At 47.2% G+C, this 25,175-nt stretch overlaps 1 protein-coding gene across 6 annotated transcripts in view; it reads right to left on the bottom strand.

The window, feature by feature from the left end:
* LOC137421245 (retinoblastoma-like protein 1) overlaps positions 1–25,175 on the bottom strand; it is a 165,440-nt gene that overhangs the window by 90,708 nt on the left and 49,557 nt on the right. For all 6 annotated transcript variants that reach the window (XM_068107111.2, XM_068107112.2, XM_068107116.2 and 3 more), the window contains exons 10-11: positions 9,452–9,567; positions 9,203–9,357 (exon numbers count right to left, since the gene is read on the bottom strand). In XM_068107111.2, the coding sequence (XP_067963212.2) occupies positions 9,203–9,357; positions 9,452–9,567 (271 nt within the window). The remainder of the gene's footprint in view (positions 1–9,202; positions 9,358–9,451; positions 9,568–25,175) is intronic.

The raw sequence follows: 25,175 nt of genomic DNA, 5'->3' as shown, positions 1-25,175 counted from the left end.
CAGTACTCTGCAAGTCCTTTGGCAAAAGCATTGTGTACTGTATGGAGAGTACATGTCCCTACATCAAGGAGACCAGGGCCCCTGTTGTCGAGAATGGCTTTGTCAATCTGTCTCCACACAGTGGTGCTCACATTAGGCCCATCACTGCCGAGCATGATAATATCCTGAAGCTGCAGTTTCGATTCATCCAAGGCAGAGATTATTTTCCTGGACAAATCTTCTCCAGTTGCATGACCCATGAGGTAAGTTTTGAGGTGAAATACTAATATCTGTTCCTCGGCATCAGACCAATACCGTACACGGATTTCTAGTTGCTTCAAGTTCTGTTTATTGGTGGTTTCATCATACATGAGGCTGAAGCCAGAAGCTGAATTCTTAACATCAGTGACTATCATGTCCTGAAAATAAGGACCTGTGGCTTCGCTAATGAGATATGAAACTTTCGATGAGCTCATTGAGAAACCATCCGGGATAACACCAAGAAACATTGCCTGCAGAAGATCCTTCAAACCGTCACAGGAAGAGTAGCTCAGATTCGAACGAACAACTTTCAATGTCCATAGAAGTTCTGCTTTTGTAATAGCGTCTTTTTTGGACATACAGACTAAAGCTGCACGACTTGGCTCATCTGTAGAAGCTGACCCTGATGCTGAAGCAGATGAAGTTGATGGTTGAACGAATGTCAGCAACGTCTGTGACCCACCCAGCAGTTCCTTCGCACGCTTCAGGTGCCCTTTGTTTTGGGCATGTTGTGTCAGTTGTTTCACACCCTGATTGTCACACCTCACTTCCGAATGGCACAACGAGCAGTAAGCTGAGAACACTGAGGACTTGCTAGGCTGACACCAGTCAGAAAGCCTACATCCATGTCCACTTTTCAACCACTCTGGGTTAAATTTAGTTCTCCCACCAGGCATTATACTGCTGGGAGTATACCTGTCAAAAAGAAAACAAATATGAGATAAGATTAAATGAATTAGCATCGAAAATCCTAACCTGTTAACGCATGAAGTGGAAAGAACTGTGAACCAAACAGTTTTTTTTTTCAAAACTGAAACATAAGTTAGTAAAATAATGAGAACAAACAAAGTAATTTAAAGGCAAATCAACAAATTTCTTACCGGTCTGCAGATTATACCTGAAACAAGAAAGATGATAAATAACATGTCCTAACATGTTTACCACCCGATAATTGCATTTTCTCCACTGCTGAATAGCTTGAACACTAATCTGAGTTCAAGCTAAGCGATGACAATTCAATTATGTATCTTTGGTATTGTTGTTGTACTATCTTCAGAAGATTATGAAACAACAAGACTTTAACAGTCTTTATTGTTTTTTGTTTGTTTGTTTTTTTATTGTCCTACATTGCTTGCATTACCTATTGTGCAGCATTGCGTATGTAAATTTTAATTCTACTGTAATTTTGTTAAAAGCTGAATATGCAACTACCACACGAAAGTATACAGAATTCAGTTGTAATCCCTATTTTGTGTCGTGGTCCTTCTTTATTATCTGCAATTAAATGATGAAATGTGTGAATTGTCGATTGAATTAGTTCTTTGCCAAATACTATTAGTTTTAGGCAAAATACAATCTCATTGTAATAAGCGAAAGATTGAGTTAAACATGTAGTATCAAATGTCAATGTTTAGCAAATTAGTAGAAAAGTTCAATTTCAGGTAGAATCTTTAGGGAAAGGTTGTTAGTAATAACTGAATAACCGCAAAGTTCACAGTTGGTTTTGTTACTCTAAGTAAAGTACAAACCTTAAAAATTGAGCTCAGCTGAACTTTTGAAATAAGACAAAGGACAATGATAATGGTCAAGGTATCATTCAGTCATTCTTCACAAAGTATATGAGATAATCCAAGAGAAATGCGTGATAAACATAGTTATATTATTTTCATCTCATTTTATCTTTTATAATTCTGTTACTGAATAGCATGAAGCACGAATCATAAAGGTAAAACAATTGTTTGGAAGGATATACTTAATATTAGGACAAAGTCAAAAATAACAATAACATAATATACATAAGATATACATATCATTTCCAGTCGAGATCAATAACAACACGTACTTTACACCATGGTGTAAACGACATGCCTCCACTTCGTACAGTATTTATTTGTGACGCCATCACTGCATACTCAATTTTTCCTCAACACTGCACTTTGTTGAGTCCTCAAAAATGCACTCACCACTTGTGAAATCGATCGAACAAACGGTTTTCGAGAAAAAGACAAAGAGACATATGTTCTTCGGGGATTTGAGCTTAAAGTCGTTTTGGAAATTTGTCTTGCGATTATGGACCCAGAAAGCAATTCCATGGCTGACGATTGGTATAGGAATGTCTGTTCTGACGCTTAGATACAGAAATTCTACTAATTAATATATCAATTTAAATTTTGGAACATTGAGGGTTAAAAAATAGGAAAAATAGGAATTTCCACCAAAAAATAGGAGATTTATAGGATCCTATTAAAAAGTAGGAATAAATAGGAAAAATAGGAGGGCTGGGACCCCTGACACAGGATGGGGTTCCACAAACCTAACTTCTCGCCTAGACCTAGCCAGGGGAGCTATGGTACATCAGGGGCGGAGAACGAAAATTCAGGGGGGCGGCCTCGAGATGAAAATGAGGACCACTCTGATACCGTGACTTCTAGGAATCCGAAGACAGCAGTTCCAAGGCAGACCTACCCTCCGGGGGGCTCGAGACAATCCACGAGGTTCTCCTCCGGGCCTACTTGCGCTTTTTGCCATAAACCTGGACATTTGATGTCCCAATGTTATGCTCTGGGAAAGGAAAATCAGGAGCGGAGTTCGACTAGTACCACCCCGAATGCAATGGCAAATGTGAGTAATCGCCCTCAAAAGGGTTACCAACCATTTATTTCAGAGGGGTTTGTGTCACTGGATGGAGCCTCGACTAACCGGAGACCTGTTAGGGTATTGAGGGACACCGGAGCACATCAATCTTTAATGCTTGAAGGCATCTTGCCATTGTCAGAGGAGACGGCAACTGGTGATAGTGTTCGTTTACAGGGGATTGGTGGCAGTGTTAGAGCTCCACTTCATGCCATCCATTTGGAGTCCGAGGTGGGGTCAAGACCGGTCACCATAGGTTTACAAGCCACTCTTCCTGTAGAGGGAGTATCTGTTGTTATCGGGAATGATTTGGCTGGTGGTCAAGTTTATGGCAACCCGATGGTTGTTAAAACGCCCAGTAGGGAGAATAACACCACACCAGTTAGGGATGGCGACAAATTTAGCAAGTTATTTGCAGGTGGACTGAACTCAAAACAAAGGAAGAAGCTCTGGAGTCTGCCTTCAGCAAATATGGGCTGCTTTTGGAAGTGCTGCTGATAAAAGACAGGGAGACACAAAAGTCAAGAGGGTTTGGCTTTGTCACGTTTGAAAACTCAAAGGACGCCAGAGAGGCAGAAAAGGATCTGAATAGCAAGGAGTTGGAGGGTCGGACCATAACAGTAGGGAAGGCATTTCATAGGTGTCGTGGGGGCTACAGAAGAGGACAACGGAGTAGTAATTTTGGTGGTGGCCGCAATCGATATTATTATGGAGGCTTCCAGAGTTATGGCAGCTCCCGAAGGAAGGATTATTATCAGAGCAGTGGCCGAGAAGGAGACCCTATTCATGTGACTACAGTGACAAGTGGTCCAACCGTGATTGTTAGGAAAGTTAGACAGAGTTGAAGCACTGAAAGCTGTGGAGCAGCCGAGCCAAGATTCCTACACGGATCAACCATGAACGCCACGTTCCTAAAGGCGTCCAGGTAGTGAACTTTCCGACACGGACTAACCGTGAACTTCACGTTCCCAAAGGCATCCATGTAGTGAATACTTCCAGGCCTCCCCACCCAACCACCATGGCTCTCAGCTCGGCCTCCGGGGTGGGGGGGGGGGGGGGGGGGAAGTGCTGTAGATTTGCTTGACCTTGGGATTTTTGATCACCACCCCTTAACCTTCATGCAAATGAAACTAAAAGTGAAAAATCAGAGGTTGATGAGAGGGAGTTGGGCTTTGCAGGAGTTCAACTTGGAAATTGAACATGTAAAGGGCAGGGACAATGTCGTTCCTGATGCTTTGTCCAGAGTGAATTAACTTTAGAAATCTCTGTGGGTTGTGTGAAATTTTGTTGCTTTATTTTTTGGGAAATATTGATTATTGTGGTTCACAGAATTGATGATTTGGGTGGTGAGTTTAATTTTGTTGGTTTCAAGAATATGCCTACAAAGAAAGTTTTCGCTGTGTTCAAACTTTCTTTCTTGAGGGGGGGAAGTGTTACAGATTCGGCACTAATTATTGTTGTTATTATTATTATTGTTGGTTCTAAGTATTATGGTTATTGTTGTTTAAAGGAAATGGTTATTGTGATTAAAAGGTTAAAAGCGCTCATGGTGAAGATGTAACAGGAAATCGGATCGTGCACCGGAAGACGTGAAGCGAGGAAGAAGAGGGCGTCAGCCAGAGGTGAAACGACGCGTTTTGTAAAAGCTCCGTACCTAGCGTGGTCGAGCGTACATGGCGAGTGAGCTTTGAGTGCTTGAGAGGAATCTCGTGCGATCGGTGTTATCGCTGGAGTTGTGGAAAAGCCTGCGAAGCCAGGTACAGGTGTGAGATTCCGGAGAATCTTCGCCTAGAGGCTGCGGCTCGAGGAAGAGCCGTCCGCCATTTTGGGGACCTCGCACGTCATTCGCGGAACCTTGTGTAGCCGCGTCCGCTGGTCCCATCCTCCAGTGGTTTGCCGAGGATGTGTGTGCGCGACAGCGGCCTTTGAAGAATACGGTGCGGTTCGCGACTGCACGGTGTATGTGCACGTTTGGATCGTGTCTTTGGGATTCCTTTTTCCACCGCCAATTGGGGTTGGCTGGGACCACGTGACAGTCCCCGCCCTGCCTACATCTCCTTACCCGCCCCGTCGCCTCCTCGCCTCTTCGCCGGGAGCACCATTGGGTTCTAGAGACATTGAGAAGGGCTCTGTTTCAGTCCCTGGGGGTGCCGTGAGTTTGTATGGTTGATTGCCACCATTGTTGTATGGTTCTTCTTGTGTGCTTTTAATATATTATTTGTTCGTTGACAACCATTGGTGTGGTTTCCTTATCGAGTTGATTGTTTCATGTGATGGTTTCATGCATGGTTTCATTAGGGATTGATTTTGAAACTGAATAACTATTCTTTGTGCCGTGACCCCTCTCGGGGTTCGGTGGTATACCGAGACCAGAAGATCGGGGAGGAACACGTAACACTGGAGTTGTGGTGGTCAGATATACCAAGTGCAGTCTCCTATGAATATCAGCTGGTTTGTTGCTCTCGTTCACAAGGAAGTTAACAAAACACCTCTGTTGCTTAGGTTAAGTAATATAATTGTGAGAACGTGATAGGGGTTAACGGGTGAAATATAGCCGAGTTATGCCATGAGTACGTTTCCTGTAAGCATACGTGCAAGCATAGCCGGATCCGAATCCAAATCTTCACCAAAATCGAATCATTTCGTCCTTGTCTCATACGCTACATCTCTGCCAAATGTCGTCCAAAACCGTCCACAACTTTTTGAGATATCTTGTTCACAAACGGCCAAACAAACAAACAAATAAACCAGGCAGACAGAGAGGGGTGAAAACATAACCTCGATCCACCTTTGGTGGAGGAAGTGACAATACGTCACGGGTTGAAAAGTGTATTAAGAGATGATATTCGTGATCCCCCTCCTCTCCGTATGTATCTAAACATCCACTTCTCCTCACCCCCCCTCCCCCCTTCGCTTTCTTAGTCCCTCAAATTATACCCTTGTTATTTGTCTTTGTGTTTTCCTCATAAAAAACTATCAACTCTGTTCTAAAGACAAGCGGATCCCCTCCGAGGACAAGTATGTTGCATCTCATGCCGATCCCTGAGGTAAAGACTGCCACGGACTGCCGGCACTAGTGGTTCACGGGGCTTTGCCAGCGGACAGGGTATAGTCTCTTTTGATGGTCCATTGCTAAATTGGTGATAGTGCGGGTGGCAGATTCGATAATGAGTCCACCCCACGATCCACCGTGACAATATTATCGCAAAATATTTCAACAGTAAACTATTTTTTTACACATTCTACAACAAAAAGCCCACTTCATAAAAATCTTGAATTGGCTTTCATGTAATTGTAGCAACTAGGGCATTGCCCGTACGTGGGTGCCCGTTCCTTGCCCAAAAAAAAAAAAAACGCTACCCGTACGCTCTACCCCGCCCGTACGCCCGTAAACAAAAAATAACAACGCTCTTCGCTTCCGCCCTTCGCTCTGACTGAATTGGGAGAAATAATGCGCATAAGAAATCGAATTACGTACCGTAATGGCGGTCAGCTCGTAACGCGCACACTGTCCGGAAGTTCGCATATCGCATATCTATCTATCTATCTATTAATGCCCATTTATTCAATTATCGCCAACTTATTTTGGCTTTTTGCAATTTAATCGCAAGGAAAAGTAGAAAGAGAAGAGGGAAAAAAAGAAAAGCCTTGCCTTGCTGCAAACAGCTGCTGCAAACAACAACAACATGGAAGGCTGCACTGTCCGGAAGTTGGCATATCGCAGTTACGATTATTTTAGTGTTAATGGCCAATTATTCAATTAGCGCCAACGTATTTTGGCTGTTTGCAATTTAATCGCAAGGAAAAGTAGAAAGAGAAGAGGGAAAAAAAGAAAAGCCTTGCATTAACGCATTAACGCTTGCATTGCATTAACGGTTCGGCACACGTGATAGCTCGCTGCTCTCTGATTGGTTGAAGCGTTTTTTGGACATAGCTCGGTAGGTACTTGTCCGATTAATTACAAACCTTGAAAAGGCACATCCTCGGGTCCCCAGCAATATACCTGGCAAGTTTCAAGTATATCGGACCCGTGGTTGTCGAGAAACAGCGGTCACAGACAAACACACAGACACACAGACACACAGACACACAGACACACAGACAGACACACAGAGATTGCTGGAATTATAGATAGATGAAAATGAAAATAACAATCGTGCATTTTCGACGCAAACAATTCAAATAATCAAATCCTTCAGATGTAGGTGTGTGACGAGGAAGAATCGATTCAATTTTGGTGAAGATCCGGATCCGGATCCAGCCAGTATAATTTTTTAGGTGATTCTTCACCATTGAGTGATGTGGCCAACCAGGCGGAGGTATGCTCCCTACTGAGTGCCGTTCTAGTTTGCAATGTAGTTGTTGTTTATCTCAAGCTGTCATTAGATATAATTATCTTAGCTGTCCGCCTCGGAGGTATAAAAACAAGTGCATCACTCGGCGAGTGCAAGGCCTGCCGTGCATGACATCACAATTCCAAGTGGAAGTAAATATGCGAGTTCCGAGGGCACCTTGAGTGCGGAGCAACATGACATTGTTTTGCCGTCCCATGGAGTCCAGCTGTTCACCTTGCACAAGAGTTGGCAATGTACCGGCTATGACTCCATAACAGTTGGGTTTCAATTTTATATATTTAAATTGCAACATGTAAAGATGTAGAGTTGCTCACATTCAATATTTTAAGGAAACGGGCACATCAAACCAGAATTGTTCGAAGTACTATTCCCCCGGTTTTGCCACAAACAGGATGGAGTCTCAGAAGACATTTAATCTCTAAACCACGGCCTTCCTCGAGCCCCTCATCCTAGCTCTGGCACATGATTAAGTTATATATACATCACAAGTCTTTCGATCATGTGACAAAGCAAGAAGTGAGAAAGAGCGTAAAACCTTAAGCATGCCATTATCAACAATAGTCTGATAAATTTTGCAACTGGACCGGATGGCATCAGCCCACGTGTCCTAAAATCCTACTCTGCTGCTCTTTCACATCCTCGTTCTGCCCTTTTCCCCACGTCATTTGCCCCAAGTCATCTTCCATCTGCTTGGAAACCAGCCAACATCACTGTATTACATTAAAAGGAGTAAAAACTGATCCCCTCAACTACAGACCAATCAGTTTACTTCCAATCATCAGCGAGGTCATGGAATCCATCATCGCAGTTGATATGAAAAACTTCCTTTTCTCCAATGGCCAGATCAACAATTCGTATTCGGATCAAGTCACTCCACCGTGACAATATTATCGCAAAATATTTCAACAGTAAACTATTTTTTTACACATTCTACAACAAAAAGCCCACTTCATAAAATTGGCTTTCATGTAATTGTAGCAATGAAAATGAAAATAACATGGACATGCTGCTTCCACTCACCGAAAAATGGATGGAGGCCCTCAATGTCAGACATGAGATCAGGGCCGTCTCTCTGGACATATCTCCGGACCGTCTCTCTGTCCATGCTTTTGACACAGTCCGGCATCCTGCCTTGCTCTCCAAACTCTGTGTCTATGGCACTCCAAGGCCAACTCCACACATGGCTTACTGACTTCCTCTATTCCCGTAGCCAAAGTGTTGCTCTCAACGGAATCCTTTCATCTCCTGTCCCTGTCAAGGCTGGAGTGCCCCAAGGCAGTGTTCTGAGCCCAAGTCATATTCCTGATCTTCATAAATTATCTCTCTGGAAAATCTTCTTCATCTATTCACTGATGACTCCACCATCAGCCGTGACATCCTTCATCCTTCCGACAGGTAGCCTGCAGCCTTTTCCCTCTCTTCCATCTTGACAAATTCACAAAATGGTCAAACACTCCGAATATGTATTTCAATCCTGACAACTATCTCTCTCCAAAATAACTGTCTGGCAAACCCTCATATCTGCTTTCTTAGCAATCCTCTTGAGGAGGTTCAGTCATTCAAACCCCTGGGTCATTACCTCAACTGTTCTTTTTGGCCTGTTGCATTCCGATCCATTCAATATACCAATATACGAGTACTATCTCTTCCATGAGCCTCGACCATGTATACAAAAAGGAAAAAAAAAAACTGGGGCTTGAAAGGAGTGCCCTGGTATTACATGGATATGCATGGTCAGTTATATAGTAAGAACTGTGCTCATGTACTTCCTGGACAGTTGCATGTTGCGGCATTCCACTGCACCGACTAGCTGGATGTTGTGGGGTGTATGGGTAAGGCGTGCTGGCAAGCTTGTTGTGCATCTTCTGCCTTCTACTGCATTCTCACCATGGGGCTGCAGAGTGGAGATTTTTTAAAAATCCAAATTAGTGTACAAAATTTTTAATTGCAACGCAAATCTTGATACCGCTTACCGAGCTAGGAGTTGGTGACGTTTTGTTATCCGCCACTTCAGCTGGTTTTGCAGAGCGACGCTCTTGTGCGATTCGGCACTCCTGTTGAATTACACCTTCTAGCAACTTGTAATACAAGGCCTCAGAAAGTCGTAGACGGCGGTTGGCAAAATCTTCTGCAGAATAGAAAAGTAATACAGGTAACTACCATTGTGTTAACAATGCTCCAGAGCCTAGAAGCATAGCCAAGAGGAGAAAGACATCATTTACCTGCTTGTGTGCCAGGCCTTGCCTCTTCCGAAGGATGGCAGTAGTGGCAACAGAACTTTTCTCCTACTTCTTTTATTAGGATAAGCATCGTCTCCGTGGGATCTGGTGAGCATTCCCTAAGATAATTGGAAGCCAGCAAGCAATCCCATATGAAGACAAATAACTTAAAGAAAAACATCTTTAAAAGTTTCAACACATAATGCTCATCATATTTTTTCCCAGCTACAATTTTACAAAGCTGATTAACTGTGCAATTAATTAATTAACTGTGTTGATTAACAGGGTGGATGGATGGTGGCTGCCCTCTGTTCTCAATGATATTTGCAGGAAATTATGATGTGGCACATGGGTTAACAGTCTCCATAATCGTTTAGATGTTCCCAATAACGACTTCCAAAATCCAGGTGGTCTGCACACCTCAACTCTTTTATTCCTCCATTCTCTCATATGTGGAACACCATTCCAGAGGCTGTGCCAACGTACTATTCTCTCCTGGGCTTCAAAAGCAGGCGGTGCATTGCAATCTCGCATCATTGCACATCCTTACCCACAATACGGGCCCATTGACCCTTCCTCACCCAACCCTCTTATTTCGAGGCTGCAGAGTTTCCTCCCTCCTGACTCTTTTCCTATTCATTCATTCAGTTGCTTCTTTCGAAGAGATGATCCTTATCGCCTTGCTATTCAATCAGCCTGGGCCTTGTTGAGAAAAGAAAAGTCATATGTGTGTATACTGGCAAAGAATCTGTCCTTACAGATGGACTAATTCTCACAAAATAATGAACGGGTTATTTCACCGAGAATTGGCAGAGTTTAGTACGACTAGTCATTGTACCTCCCACCGGGAGCAGAGCTATGCCGTACATATTTACAGAGAATAAATTGGGTCCTACCCCCACCCTGAACCCTCAAGGCTAGGAACCTGCTTAAAACATTCCCGTGCACCCTCCAAGTACAACTACAAGTTTTCAGCTCATTTCGTCAAGCGGTTCTTTCACCACCAGATTACAGATCTCTGTCATTCTCTTCACACCACAACTTCCCGCCACCTTCAACATATCTCTCCCACAACTCCTGTCGGCCCTCCCGCTTTTCTACTCTTCATTGCTTTTATCGCTTCCTCAACTTCCTTCTCAGTTATCTTCTCTGCCGGTCCTAAAACTGGGTTACTCTCTATGTTGCCATCCCATTCATTCTCTGTATTCAACAGCATTTCCATATATCTTTTCCATCTTCCTTTAATTCCATCTGGGTCCACAACGATATGTCCCACTTCATCCTTCAAGCAACTCACCCCCATCACATCACACCTCTCTTTCGCTATCTGCTTTGCAATCCTGAATACTGCTCTTTGACCCTCTTCCAAATCCAAGCGTTCTCCGAACATTTTCCTGCATGCCTCCTGCGCCTTTGCTACCTCTTTCTTTGCAGCCTTCTTGGCTGCCTTATAACTTTCATGCTCTGCTTTTTCAGCTCCCGTACCCTTCACCTTCTGCCACTCCTTGAACTTCTTCCTCTTCTCGTCAATCCTCTTTCCAACTTCATCATCCCACCACCATGTTTCCGAGTGCCTCGGTGGTCCTTTTGTCCATCCACATACCTCACCAACAGCTCCCAACAGATTATCTTTCATTGACATCCAACCACTTTCAAGCTCAACCACATCATCCTCTACCCTACTCAGCCTCTCTTTTAATGTCTCCCTCACTGTCACCTCTTTCAACCTCCACACCTTCATTCTCGGTTGGTACTTCACCCGCCGAGCTCTCCCCGCACCTTTCACCCTTATGTCACAGACAACCAAGTGGTGCTGTGAAACAGCCTCCTCCCCCGGGATCACATTTATGTCCCGGAGGTTCCACCTATCTCGCCTACGCACCATCAGGTAGTCAACGGTTGCCGTCGACCCACCTGACATGTATGTAACAAGCTTATTGTGTGGCAAGGGTGCCCGGAAGGCGTGCATGGTGTTGGTGTCCTGTTTTCTGAGTTGTTTCTGGACAGTGTGGTGAGTGTGACTAGAGTGAGTGGAAGGTTGACATGTCCTTATTGTCCGCTTTCTGGAACTGAGTATTACAAATCAACAAACCGGCTTCATCAGAAAACTCCAAAATCCTTTCACCTTTTCCATTTTTCACACCATATCCGTAACCCCCATGAACTCCCTCAAAACCATCCATACTCCTTCCCACACGTCCATTTAGGTCTCCTGCTACCACAACAACTTCCTCATCTTTCACGTTTTCTATCAGCTTCTCCATTGCACACCAGAACTTGTCCTTCTCTTCATCGCTCCGACCAACCTGCGGAGCATATCCCGAGATGACGTTCACCAAGAGCTTTCCAATCATCATTTTCACCATCATCAACTTATCACTCACTCGTCACACTCACCACACTGTCTACAAACAACTCACAAAACAGGACACCAACACCATGCACGTCTTCCGGGCACCCTTGCCACACAAACTTGTATTTCTGTCCCTGCCTACCCTTCACCATTCTCACACCACTTGCCTTCCATCTCGTCTCTTGCACACAACATATGTCCACTCTTCTTCTGACCAATACTTCCACCACTTCTCCTGATCTCCCTGTCATTGTCCCTACATTCTATGTTCCAAACCTCAGAAACCGATCTCCACATGGGGCATCAGACGTTTCGTCGTCATAAATGGAGTAATTTCCACCCTTGCTTAAATCGGGTTCCCGATCGGAAGGCGTTAATAATGGCGTCAGGAAGGGCATCCGGCCAAAAAAACATTGCCTCAAAAAGAGAACCATGACAATTACAACTACATATGGGCAGGGTACAGCCCGAAGTGGAGATCGGTTTCTGAGGTTTGGGACATGGAATGTAGGGACAATGACAGGGAGATCAGGAGAAGTGGTGGAAGTATTGGTCAGAAGAAGAGTGGACATATGTTGTGTGCAAGAGACGAGATGGAAGGGAAGTGGTGTGAGAATGGTGAAGGGTAGGCAGGGACAGAAATACAAGTTTATGTGGCAAGGGTGCCTGGAGGGCGTGAATGGTGTTGGTGTCCTGTTTTCTGAGGAGTTTGTAGACAGTGTGGTGAGTGTGACTAGAGTGAGTGATAGGTTGATGATGGTGAAAATGATGATTGGAAAGCTCTTGGTGAACGTCATCTCGGGATATGCTCCGCAGGCTAGTCGGAGCGATGAAGAGAAGGACAAGTTCTGGTGTGCGATAGAGAAGCTGATGGAAAACGTGAAAGATGAGGAAGTTCTCTGGATTTCCTCTCTGGTCGTAGGCAACGTGTGGCCCTTAATGGATTTCTCTCATCTTCCCTTCCTGTTCTGGCTGGAGTTCCCCAAGGTAGTGTTCTGGGCCCTGTGCTATTTCTGGTCTTCATCAATGATCTCTCCGACTCTCTGGAAAATCCTCTCTATCTCTTTGCTGATGACTCCACTATCTGCCGCTCCATTCCTCATCCCTCAGATCGGCAGTCTGCAGCCTCCTCACTCTCTGCAGACCTGGACAAAATCACAGACTGGTCAAACAAGTGGAACATGTCTTTCAATCCTGACAAATCTCACACTCTTACAATGTCTCTCCGAAAGGACCGACTGGACAACCCTCCCATCTACTTTCTCAACAATCCTCTCCAAGAAGTTCTGTCGCTCAAGCTTTTGGGTCTCACTATCTGCCATGATCTTTCTTGGGAAAACCACATTTCCACGCTGGCCTCCAAAGCCAGTCGCCGACTGGGCATCCTCCGTCGTGCGAAGTCCTTCCTTGGCACACCTGAGCTCCTCACCACATACAAGGCTTTCATCCGCAGCTCAATGGAATACTGTTCCCCCCTCTGGGCTGGTGCTCCTGCCTCACACCTTGCTCAGCTTCACGCAGTTGAGGCCAAAGCTTTCAGAATCATTGGAATCTCCTGCGATGTAGTCAACTCCGAGGGCCTTTCACTCACTCACCGCAGGCAGGTTGGTGGTCTTTCTGTCTTCTACCGACTCCTCTCCGGCCTTGCTCCCCCAGCTCTCTCTGTGCTCTGTCCCCCCAATATTCCTTCAGGTCGCACAAGATCTGCCTGCAACCCTCTTATGGTTAAACTGCCAAAGTCTAGGCTCTCTGCTCACCTTCACTCTTTCATTCCCCTTTTCTCCCGCCTCTGGAACAAACTCCCCCACTCCCTTCAATCCCACTCCTCCCTCCAGGTTTTTAAAACAGCTGTTCACCACCATCTCTTATCTTCCCCCATCGAAAACCTTGATCTTTTCTACCCCCGGTAAATCACCGCAGAGTCCTTGCAGTGTTCATATGTTTTATTCCTCTCCCACCTCCCCCCCAAGTCCTCCCGATGTCCCTGCTCTCAAATGTTGTGTTTGTGTCCTTCCCCCTCTCTCCCCATCTTGTCTGCCGCTCCCCTTGTTTTTTGTGTTTTGTGTGTCGGTTTGTCTTTTTGTGTGATTAATGTTAGCTCTTTCACGAGCCTCGATCTTGTATACAAAAAAAATAAAAAAAAATAAATAAAAAAAATGGACATGTGGGAAGGAGTATGGATGGTTTTGACGGAGTTCATGGGGGTTACGGATATGGTGTGAGAAATGGAGAAGGTGAAAGGATTTTGGAGTTTGCTGATGGAGCTGATTTGTTGATTTGTAATACTCAGTTCCAGAAAGAGGATAATAAGCTTGTTACATACACGTCAGGTGGGTCGACGACAACTGTTGACTACCTGATGGTGCGTAGGCGAGATAGGGGGCACCTCTGGGACACATAGGTGATCCCAGAGGAGGAGGCTGTTTCACAGCACCACTTGGTTGTCTGCGACATAAGGGTGAAAGGTGCGAGGAGAGCTCGGCAGGTGAAGTACCAACCGAGAATGAAGGTGTGGATGTTGAAAGAGGTGACAGTGAGGGAGGCATTAAAAGAGAGGCTGAGTAGGGTCGAGGATGATGTGGTTGAGCTTGAAAGTGGTTGGATGTCAATGAAAGCTAGTCTGTTGGGAGCCGTTGGTGAGGTATGTGGATGGACAAAAGGACCACCGAGGCACTCGGAAACATGGTGGTGGGATGATGAAGTTGGAAAGAGGATTGACGAGAATAGGAAGAAGTTCAAGGAGTGGCAGAAGGCGAAGGGTACGGGAGCAGAAACAGCAGAGCATGAAAGTTATAAGGCAGCCAGGAAGGCTGCAAAGAAAGAGGGAGCAAAGGCGCAGGAGGCATGTAGGAAAATGTTCGGAGAACGCTTGGATTCGGAAGAAGGTCAGAAAGCAGTATTCAGGATTGCAAAGCAGATAGCGAAAGAGAGGTGTGATGTGATAGGGGTGAGTTGCTTGAAGGATGCAGTGGGACAAATCGTTGTCGACCCAGATGGAATTAAAGGAAGATGGAAAAGACATATGGAAATGCTGTTGAACACAGAGAATGAATGGGATGGCAACATAGAGAGTAACCCAGTTTTAGGACCGGCAGAGAAGATAACTGAGAAGGAAGTTGAGGAAGCGATAAAAGCAATGAAGGGTAGAAAAGCGGGAGGGCCGATGGGAGTTGTGGGAGATATGTTGAAGCCAGCAGGAAGTTGGGGTGTGAAGAGAATGACAGAGTCTGTAATCTGGTGGTGAAAGAAGGCCGCATTCCAGTGCATTGGGAACTGAGTACCCTCGTCCCTCTATACAAGTGGAAAGGTGACCCTCTGGAGTGTGGCTTGTACCAAGCGATAAAGTTATTGGAGCATGGAATGAAGGTATTGGAAAGGGTGTTGGAGAGGAGGATAAGGAAGAAAGTGAAGATCGACGAAATGCACTTTGGATTTATGCCAGGAAGAGGAACGACAGACATGCTTTTCATTGTGAGGCAGTTGCAGGAGAAGTACATGAAGAAGAGGAAGAAGTTGTTTCTTGGGTTTGTTGATCTGGAGAAAGCATTCGATCGGGTTCCACGCAAAGTATTGACATGGGCATTGAGGAAGTTAGGAGTGGAGGAATGGTTGATCAGAGTAGTGATGGCAATGTACAAAAGAGCATGCACAGATGTAAGGACGAAGGACGGGAACAGTGGTGAGTTTAAGGTTAAGGATAGGAGTGCATCAGGGGTCGGTACCAAGTCCACTACTATTTGTAGCTTAGATGGAGGTGCTGGCTCAGAACGTAAAGGAGGGTTTATCGTGGGAGTTGTTGGATGCAGATGATCTGGTGTTGATTGCGGAAAGTATTGTTACAGATCGCGGTTTAGATGTTATGATGACCGAGCGGTGGTGTATTACCGCGACCTAACAGGATCCCCGACTCACCTGATTCCACCCAAACGTTGGCCGGATCGCACCGCAGCTAGTCAATAGGGAAAAGACAAAGGCGACGAATGCAAAGAGGAAAACGAAGGCAAAGAAAGGTTTGGGAAATACTACTGAATTTATTGACTATTTACATACAAGCAAAAAGAAAGCAGTCACGTTTATTTACAAGCACATAAGACGCAGGTGACACAGTGAAAATACTAGCTTACCTACAGTCTTAATTAACCCAGGACAGAACAAACAAAAGACAGACTCACGCGGGGAATGACAGGAATGGCAGGAGGTGGATGGCTGGAGGTGAACGCTTGGTGGAGCCAACGCGGAGCTTGGTGGAGCTTTGGTGGAGGTGAACGCTTGGTGGAGCCAACGCGGAGCTTGGTGGAGCCTTGGTGGAGGTGAACGCTTGGTGGAGCCAACGCGGAGCTTGGTGGAGCCTTGGTGGAGGTGAACGCTTGGTGGAGCCAACGCGGAGCTTGGGGGGTTGGTGTGACGGGTTCTCTCTCCTTCCCTCACAAGCTTCAGGACTCTTTCTCTCTCTTTCTTAGTCCCACCCAGTCCAACAACTTCCTCTCTTACTTAGTCCAACTCAAGGCCTTCCTGTCTTCTGATCTCCTCCCTCCTCGACTCCTCACCGCAACCAACGCAACCACTGACCGCCACCACCGACTCCTCACCGCAACCAACTGACCACCGACTCCACTGACTGACTCTTCACGACTCTCTCTTGACGACCAACTCTTTGTGACCAACCGACTCACTTGCTTCCTACGTGCGCGCCTTTATAACGCCTCCGGCGATTAAGCCGCCGGCCTTTTGGACACGCCCATCGGGGTGCTCACCTCGGCCCTGGTTGGTCATGCGACCCTCTGGCTCCGCCCTTGATGACGACGGGCGGGCACGCCTTTCTTCTCCGACGAGAGCACAGGTTCAATGGTGGTTTTTGGAGGGGAGGTAATATGGGCAATCGAGGCTCGGCAATGACGAGAGGGGATGTGAAGGAAATGGGGATTTTGGGGATGGGAATGAAAGGGGTTCTATTCTCTTTCACTGGTGCAATGGAGTACTTCAATTAATGGGAGACACAGCCTTACTCTAAAACACAGAATAAGAGATAACTATCAACAGGGGTATTCTATTATTTGGCTGATGTGTATGCTCGTGGACTAATTATGGGATGCCCTTTCACCTTTACACAGCTCCGGAGGTAGGGGGGCGCAGAATAAACAATAATAATAATAGTACAGCACACAATCAAAAAATATACAGTTCTCATCTCCGCAACACTGCACCCTCCTCCTCTTAGGCACTTCCCGGGCCTACAACTTTTATTTTTAGTGTGACACGTAGGTGTAGTTCCCTCTACTTTTAACCTGACCCTGAGTGCGACAGTTTTAAAACATAAATAAATGTGTCCCGCTGCTCCATTGCACCCTACCTAACAGACTTACGCCCACAGTTAACCGAATTGCGGAATGGTCTTCAAACTATACACTGACGGTGGGATGCATTATTTACAATGACGCTATTTTTATTTACAAAACTAACCCAGGACCTGTGATTGTTCTTTCTGGGGGGGGAGACAGTCTGCTCTGCATCGACGCACCATGAAAGCACCCAAAAACGCACCAATACACACCCAAGCACCAATCGGTGCAGTCACCATTGTTCATCAATAAAATAAAGCCAACAAACCCAAACCCTGCAGGTGTCTCTTGCTCTTCGGCTCCCTCTGCTGGTTATCATTATTTGTTCTTCCAGATGTTGTCATTCCTTTGCTTTGCTTACTGGCGGCCTATCTATCTATAATTCCAGTAATCTCTGTGTGTCTGTGTGTCTGTGTGTGTGTCTGTGTGTTTGTCTGTGACCGCTGTTTCGCGACAACTACCGGTCCGATATACTTGCAACTTGCCAGGTATATTGCTGGGGACCCGAGGATGTGCCTTTTCAAGGTTTCATATTAATCGGACAAGTAGTTACCGAGCTATGGCGATTTCTTTACCAAACTCCGCAAGCCGTTCGCTTTGGACCAAACCATTGCATGTAAATAGAGGGGGGGGATTGTCACCGTACTCGCAAGCCGTTCGCTTTGGACCAAACCATTTCATGTAAATAGAGGGGGGGATTGTCACCGTACTCGCAAGCCGTTCGCTTTGGACCAAACCATTTCATGTAAATAGAGGGGGGGGATTGTCACGGCACTCGCAAGCCGTTCGCTTTGGACCAAACCATTTCATGTAAATAGAGGGGGGGGATATAATTTTAGATATATATATAGTACGGGCATGCCCTAGTTTGTATTAAAACTTGCACCCAATGTGTCCATTTTTATTTATTTTATTTATGGCCCACAGGGCCGACTACGTGTGGTTCACCTGTGGGGCATCGGTGCCCTGTGGCCAAGGTCCGCCAGCAAGATTTCGGGCCCTCATGGCCGGTTCCAGCAGAAGGGCCATGCCCCAACCCATGGGGTCCATAGGTGGTGCTCGGCCACAGACATGTGGTCCATAATGTGGTGCATCGATGCAGACAGCTGGTTCTGGGAATTTCGGGCGCACAATGGCCGACCCACGCACGCTCCCCTCGGCACCCAGTGGCGCACAGGTCATGTGGGAGAAAAAAGGGGAAAGACAATTGAGCGAGGGGTAAGGTCACAAGGGTACACATCAATAAGGCAATGCAAGGCGAAATGCGTACGGAGGGCGAAGTGAGAAAGCTCGTCCCTACCGTACGTCACCCCCCTGTCACCTACACTACCCTTGCCCTTACCCCATATGTACAAAATCTACCCATTTACAAATTCGTCACTACTGTCACGTCTTCCCCATAGTTCCCCTATACCAAATTCGTCTCCACAATCCCTCGACTTCAAAATTTGCCATCACCAAATTCATCATCAATCCTCATAAGGAGGCAGAGATGGAACATCAAAGCATAATGTCACACCCACGTCATGATGCGTCTCACATCCAAACATTTGCACAGTAAAAAATAATCAAAACATGGCATGGTGTGGAGTACCTGTCACCTCAGGTGAGTGGATGCAGATGGTGCGAGGAGATCCTTCTTCCTAACTATCCTCTAAATGACTTTAACACACTTTACACTACCCGGGGTCTTTCCCTGCCAATCCATTGGCCAACTTACACTATGGGTTCTAAAAACCAATTCCCATTGACCAAACTGTGGTGCTTCTCAATTTGGGGTCTCACTCCCCCGATTCATCTCCCGGTGCCTCGCACAATTTCTGGGCTGCGACGTGTAGCTCTCCCAGCAGGTCTACCCACCTGCACACCTCCACCACTGCAGTTGCCACCCGAGCTTACCTAGCTCCTCACCCTAACCTAACTAACTGGGGACAGCCCCTCCTGGCTCTGTCACCCCATGGTGCCCTCTGGCACTGGGCTACCCGGGTCCGTCCTCCGGATCCTCGGGCCCCATCCACAACAACTACTACCGGCTCCCAGAGCCCACCTGCGGCCTCACCTGGCCGACATCCTCACAGTGGTGGAGTGCCCAAACCAACTACACACACTAACAGGCTACACGCCCAGCCATTTCCACAACACTAATGCACCCATCCAAAGACCATTCTTTCACCCGCACCACAGATGCCAATATCCAACCACAATTTACCTGTACCCTCTACCTAACACTTACTCTACCCGCCCCGGGTATCCGTGATGGGGGTCCACTCTTCCCCCATTCACACCTCCGCACCATCCACTCCACTCCACAATTTCCACCATACTCACTCCACGACCATCCATTCCAATACTCCATACCATTTATTCCATACACCTGTCCTCCATTCACCTGTCGTTGCACACCTGTGCAATCATACCTGGTGCCACCTGCACCCTCCTCCTCTTCCTGGACCAGTTGGTCAACACAACACACATCACCATCACTCACTCATACACTGCTCCACACACCTGTTCAGTTGCACACCTGTGCAATCACACCTGTCCAATCCTCAAACACACGGCGTCATCTCATCTAACTACTCCCCTCTGAAACTTGCGCTTCCCAGTCGTCCCTTTAAACTATTGCGCTCCCACGTCATTATCATCCACACTAATCTACCTGCGTCCCCACTACAGGTATCAGTCACTAACTAACCTTAACGTTACCTAATGTCATCTCTAGTCCCTATCAATATAACCTAACCCACCCTGGCTCGGTTGTCATAGCCACCCCATAAACTATAGCGCATTTGCCACACCTGTCTGTGAGGGATGGTGGATTTGCCATCCCACCACATCGGGGGTCTCTCACTATCAATTTCGCACACCTAAATCCAACCAATCAAAAATTTTCTATTTACCGCCAATTCTATTCACTTTTCTAAATTTTGGATCAAAACCACTATCACTATTATCATCATCCGTCTACTTATTACATCCTCTCGGTGCGCCAATTCACGTCTACAGCCCGGCTTCGTACAGCCGAGCAATGAATACGGGTTGTTTTGTGCCAGCGGCTGGATACGTCCCGCATTCGGTGCAGGGACGGGGGCTTACCCGGGCCGAGATCCCACGCACCACCTCGGCGTGGAGCCATCCAATGTCCCGATCTCGACCTGCCGGCACGTCTCAATAGAAAGTGGTCGCCATGACGACCCTTCCTATCGGGCTGCCCGCTCCGCTTAGTGGAGCCCGGACGCGGCCGTTCCAAGCGAGGCACAGCGTGGATCGCGTACAGCGGTTCTTTCGACACCGCCGTGGTTCGGATCCCCGCTGGTCCTCGCGGCACGCGAAGCTGCCCGACGCGCACCGAGGGCCCGATTTGGCTATAAGTCGTTCTAACCTCTAACCCGGTTACCGTCGATGCTTCACCTGCACGCTTACATGCATACGCTACCCCTTTCTTGCTCATACATGCAGCCGTTTCCATGCTCCTCGTACCTTTCCTTACACACCCAGGTACACCCATTCCGCTCACAGACTTGGTCACACACCTGACCACCGAACACCTTGGCACGCATTCGTCGCTCGCACACCTCACCAACACACCTCTTCGCGCCCCCTCCTCGGTCACCTCCTCTGTGACAACCACAGGTGTGCTCTCACCCGCACACCCAACCACGTGCCTCACGACCAAGTCAAGTGTGCATTCCCACACACGCTCTACCATTCCAGGTGTGCATCCTTCCATTCCAGGTGTACATCCCCGGTCACCTGTCATAACCAACTCACGCTCCGTGTCACTCTCACTACTTTCACCTCCATTCTTGACAGCGCACTCTTTCCTCATGCACCCGTCCGTTACACACCTTTCTCGCGCACACTCTCCCGCACATTCTCCCGTTACACCCTCTGTAACACTCACCACAGGCGTGCATTCTCCCTTACTCTTGACAGCATGCGCTTCCCCCATGCACCCGTCCGTTACACACCTTTCTCGCGCATCCTCTTGCGCACACTTTTTCGTTACTTCCTCCGTAACACTCACCACACCGCGCTTCCCTGTGCTCCCTCGCACACGCGCTTCGCCCAACTCGCTCCTGACGGCACACTCACTCCTCGGCGTGCACTTTTTCCTCACACACCCCATGGTCGGACATTCTCGCACACCTCTTTTTTCGCACACCAGACCTGTCGCACACTTCACCAACGGCCTCTCACGAACACCCGGATCCAAACCAATCCCCAAGCCGACTGAAGCTTTCCTCACATCATATACATTGCCACTCACCTCCGTACCTCGTCTTCGCACCTCCTTTGCCACCTGCAAACTCTTTATTTGGTTAGTGAGCAGCACATTATGAGTTGAGCACCGACCTTGTACCAATTCCATTACCTCCTCCTGGATTTCTCTCTTAGTTTCTGTCCGTCTCTTCTTAATTTCACTCACCTCTTCTTCCACTTCCTCTAATTTTTGTTTAACCTCTTTTATTTCTCGGTGCGTCTCCTCAAGTTCGTCCTCTAAGGCTACCGTGACCGTCTCTATGTGCATCCTCACCTGCCGGTCCTTTGTCTCCATTATCTCTGTCACCTCGTCCACCCTCATTGTCAGTTCCTCACGTACCATCTGACATTGCCTCTGTGTCGCTATTAATTCGTTTTTAATTTCTTTTTGTGTCGCCTTTAACCCTCCTAGTACCGCAGTGTTCTTTTGAACCTGCTCCACTAGTTCTTTTTGTCCCTCCGTCAGCTGTTCCACCTCCTCCGTCAGATCTTCTATTCCCCCTTGTAACTTTGCCGTATTATTTCTCACTTCTTTCTCCATACGCTTCTCACCTCGCTTTACCTCCTCGCGTAGCCCCGAAACCTCCTCCTTCATCTCCTCCCCTTCTTTTGTAGATGCCGCCCTCATCTGTCCCAATTCATCCCTCTGAGCATCCAGTTTGGTTTCTACCCCGATTTTTACCTCCTCTATCTGCTCTCCCATTTGTTTAATTTCTCGGGCGGATTGCTCCCCTATCTCCCGCAATTTGCCTTCCATCCTATTTTCTAGCCCCATTAACCCATTTTTCATCCCCTCTATCTGATTCTCCTGGGCAGCCATTCTATTTTCCACCCCCGTTAACCCATGTTTCATCCCTTCAAATTTCTTGTCTAATTCCCCGATTTGGGCATTGGTACCCCTCGCTTCGTCCCTCATTGCCCCCATTTGGCCCCCCATCTCTCCCATTTGGCCCCCCATTTCTCCCATACTGCTTTTCAAACCTCTAATTTGGTCTCCCAATTACTCACTATTCTTTTCCATAAGGGCCTTCATTTGCATCATAAAAAGGTTCAAATCCACCAGCGGCGCTGCTGCGGTCGCGGGCGCGGCAAAATTTGGTGCCGCTACACCCACGTGCACGAGGACGCCATTTTGTGCGCCTGATACCCCCTTAACCGCCTCCTCATTGCTCTCCTCCTCCCTTTCATCCACATACATTTCCCCTAGGTCCTGGGTCGATTCTACCCCGTCTATCTCTCCCACCGGCATCCCGTCGCCTTGACCAGCCATGGCGCGATTTCAAAATTCGGGTTTTTATTTTTGTAAAACAAAATCAAATTTCGCCGTTAACAATTTCGAGCGCGTGAAGCGCGCTTCGGGTCCGATCTCACTCCTCGACACCAATTGTTACAGATCGCGGTTTAGATGTTATGATGACCGAGCGGTGGTGTATTACCGCGACCTAGCAGGATCCCCGACTCACCCGATTCCACCCAAACGTTGGCCGGATCGCACCGCAGCTAGTCAATAGGGAAAAGACAAAGGCGACGAATGCAAAGAGGAAAACGAAGGCAAAGAAAGGTTTGGGAAATACTACTGAATTTATTGACTATTTACACACAAGTAAAAAGAAAGCAGTCACGTTTATTTACAAGCACATAAGACGCAGGTGACACAGTGAAAATACTAGCTTACCTACAGTCTTAATTAACCCAGGACAGAACAAACAAAAGACAGACTCACGCGGGGAATGACAGGAATGGCAGGAGGTGGATGGCTGGAGGTGAACGCTTGGTGGAGCCAACGCGGAGCTTGGTGGAGGTGAACGCTTGGTGGAGCCAACGCGGAGCTTGGTGGAGCCTTGGTGGAGGTGAACGCTTGGTGGAGCCAACGCGGAGCTTGGTGGAGCCTTGGTGGAGGTGAACGCTTGGTGGAGCCAACGCGGAGCTTGGGGGGTTGGTGTGACGGGTTCTCTCTCCTTCCCTCACAAGCTTCAGGACTCTTTCTCTCTCTTTCTTAGTCCCACCCAGTCCAACAACTTCCTCTCTTACTTAGTCCAACTCAAGGCCTTCCTGTCTTCTGATCTCCTCCCTCCTCGACTCCTCACCGCAACCAACGCAACCACTGACCGCCACCACCGACTCCTCACCGCAACCAACTGACCACCGACTCCACTGACTGACTCTTCACGACTCTCTCTTGACGACCAACTCTTTGTGACCAACCGACTCACTTGCTTCCTGCGTGCGCGCCTTTATAACGCCTCCGGCGATTAAGCCGCCGGCCTTTTGGACACGCCCATCGGGGTGCTCACCTCGGCCCTGGTTGGTCATGCGACCCTCTGGCTCCGCCCTTGATGACGACGGGCGGGCACGCCTTTCTTCTCCGACGAGAGCACAGGTTCAATGGTGGTTTTTGGAGGGGAGGTAATATGGGCAATCGAGGCTCGGCAATGACGAGAGGGGATGTGAAGGAAATGGGGATTTTGGGGATGGGAATGAAAGGGGATCTATTCTCTTTCACTGGTGCAATGGAGTACTTCAATTAATGGGAGACACAGCCTTACTCTAAAACACAGAATAAGAGATAACTATCAACAGGGGTATTCTATTATTTGGCTGATGTGTATGCTCGTGGACTAATTATGGGATGCCCTTTCACCTTTACACAGCTCCGGAGGTAGGGGGGCGCAGAATAAACAATAATAATAATAGTACAGCACACAATCAAAAAATATACAGTTCTCATCTCCACAACAGTATGGATGGACTGAAGGAAAAGATGAACAAGTGGAAGGAATGTATGGAAACAAAAGGTCTGAAGGTGAATATCGGAAAGACGAAGGTGATGGCAAGTGGTAAAGCATGTGGTGAGGTGGAAAGAACTGGGAAGTGGCCCTGTGCTGTGTGTAGGAAGGGTGTCGGAGTGAACTCCATTCAATGTACAATGTGCGCTGAGTGGGTTCATCAAAAATATAGTGGTCTGAGAGGGTCATTAACCAGTGTGGCAGCTACATTCAAATGTAAGGTGTGCACAGAGGGAGCTGCAGATGGAGGAAATGTTGAGTTGTATCTTGGAGACGGCGTGAAGCTGGAAGGTGTGAAAACATTTTGCTCCCTCGGAGACATGCTGAATGGAGAAGGTGGATCAGACTCGGCAACGGTTGCTAGAGTGATGTGCATGGAAGACGTTTCGGGAACTGAGTGGCGTGCTGATGATGAGGGTAGTGTCGTTGAAGCTGAAGGGAAAGGTGTATGCTGCATGTGTGAGAAATGTTATGATTTATGGGAGCGAGACATGGGTAATGAACGTAGAGCAGCAACGAAGATTGGAAAGGGTGGAAATGCGAATGGTTCGATGGATGTGTGGAGTATCGTTGAGAGAGAGAAAGACAAATGATGAATTGCGAAAGATGATGGGAATAGAGCCTGTGATTGATGCTGTGAAGAGGAACAGGTCGAGATGGTTTGGTCTTGTGTTGAGGAAGGATGAAAGTGACTGGTTGAGAAGAGTGATGGAAATGAATGTAGAAGGAAGTAGAGGACGGGCAAGACCGAGAAAGACTTGGCTAAAGATGGTGGAAGAAGAAATGCGGGCAAGGGGGTTAACAAGGAGAGATGCAGAGGATAGCGCAGGGTGGAGAAGATTGTCATGGGGACCGCAAGGCTAACCCCGGCTCTAGTATGGAAAATGGCCTTTAAAATGCATGTTGTTGTTGTTGTTGTTGTTGCTTAAATCGGGTTCCCCACCCTGATTTTTGACGAGGGGGTGAGGACCCCCACGGGGTACGTC

The sequence above is a fragment of the Myxine glutinosa genome, chromosome 2 (assembly GCF_964187855.1).
Source record: "Myxine glutinosa chromosome 2, kmMyxGlut1.1, whole genome shotgun sequence".
NCBI lineage: Eukaryota > Metazoa > Chordata > Myxini > Myxiniformes > Myxinidae > Myxine > Myxine glutinosa.
The sequence above is the reverse complement of the archived record's forward strand: the minus strand, read 5'-3'. Positions and strand labels throughout refer to the sequence as shown.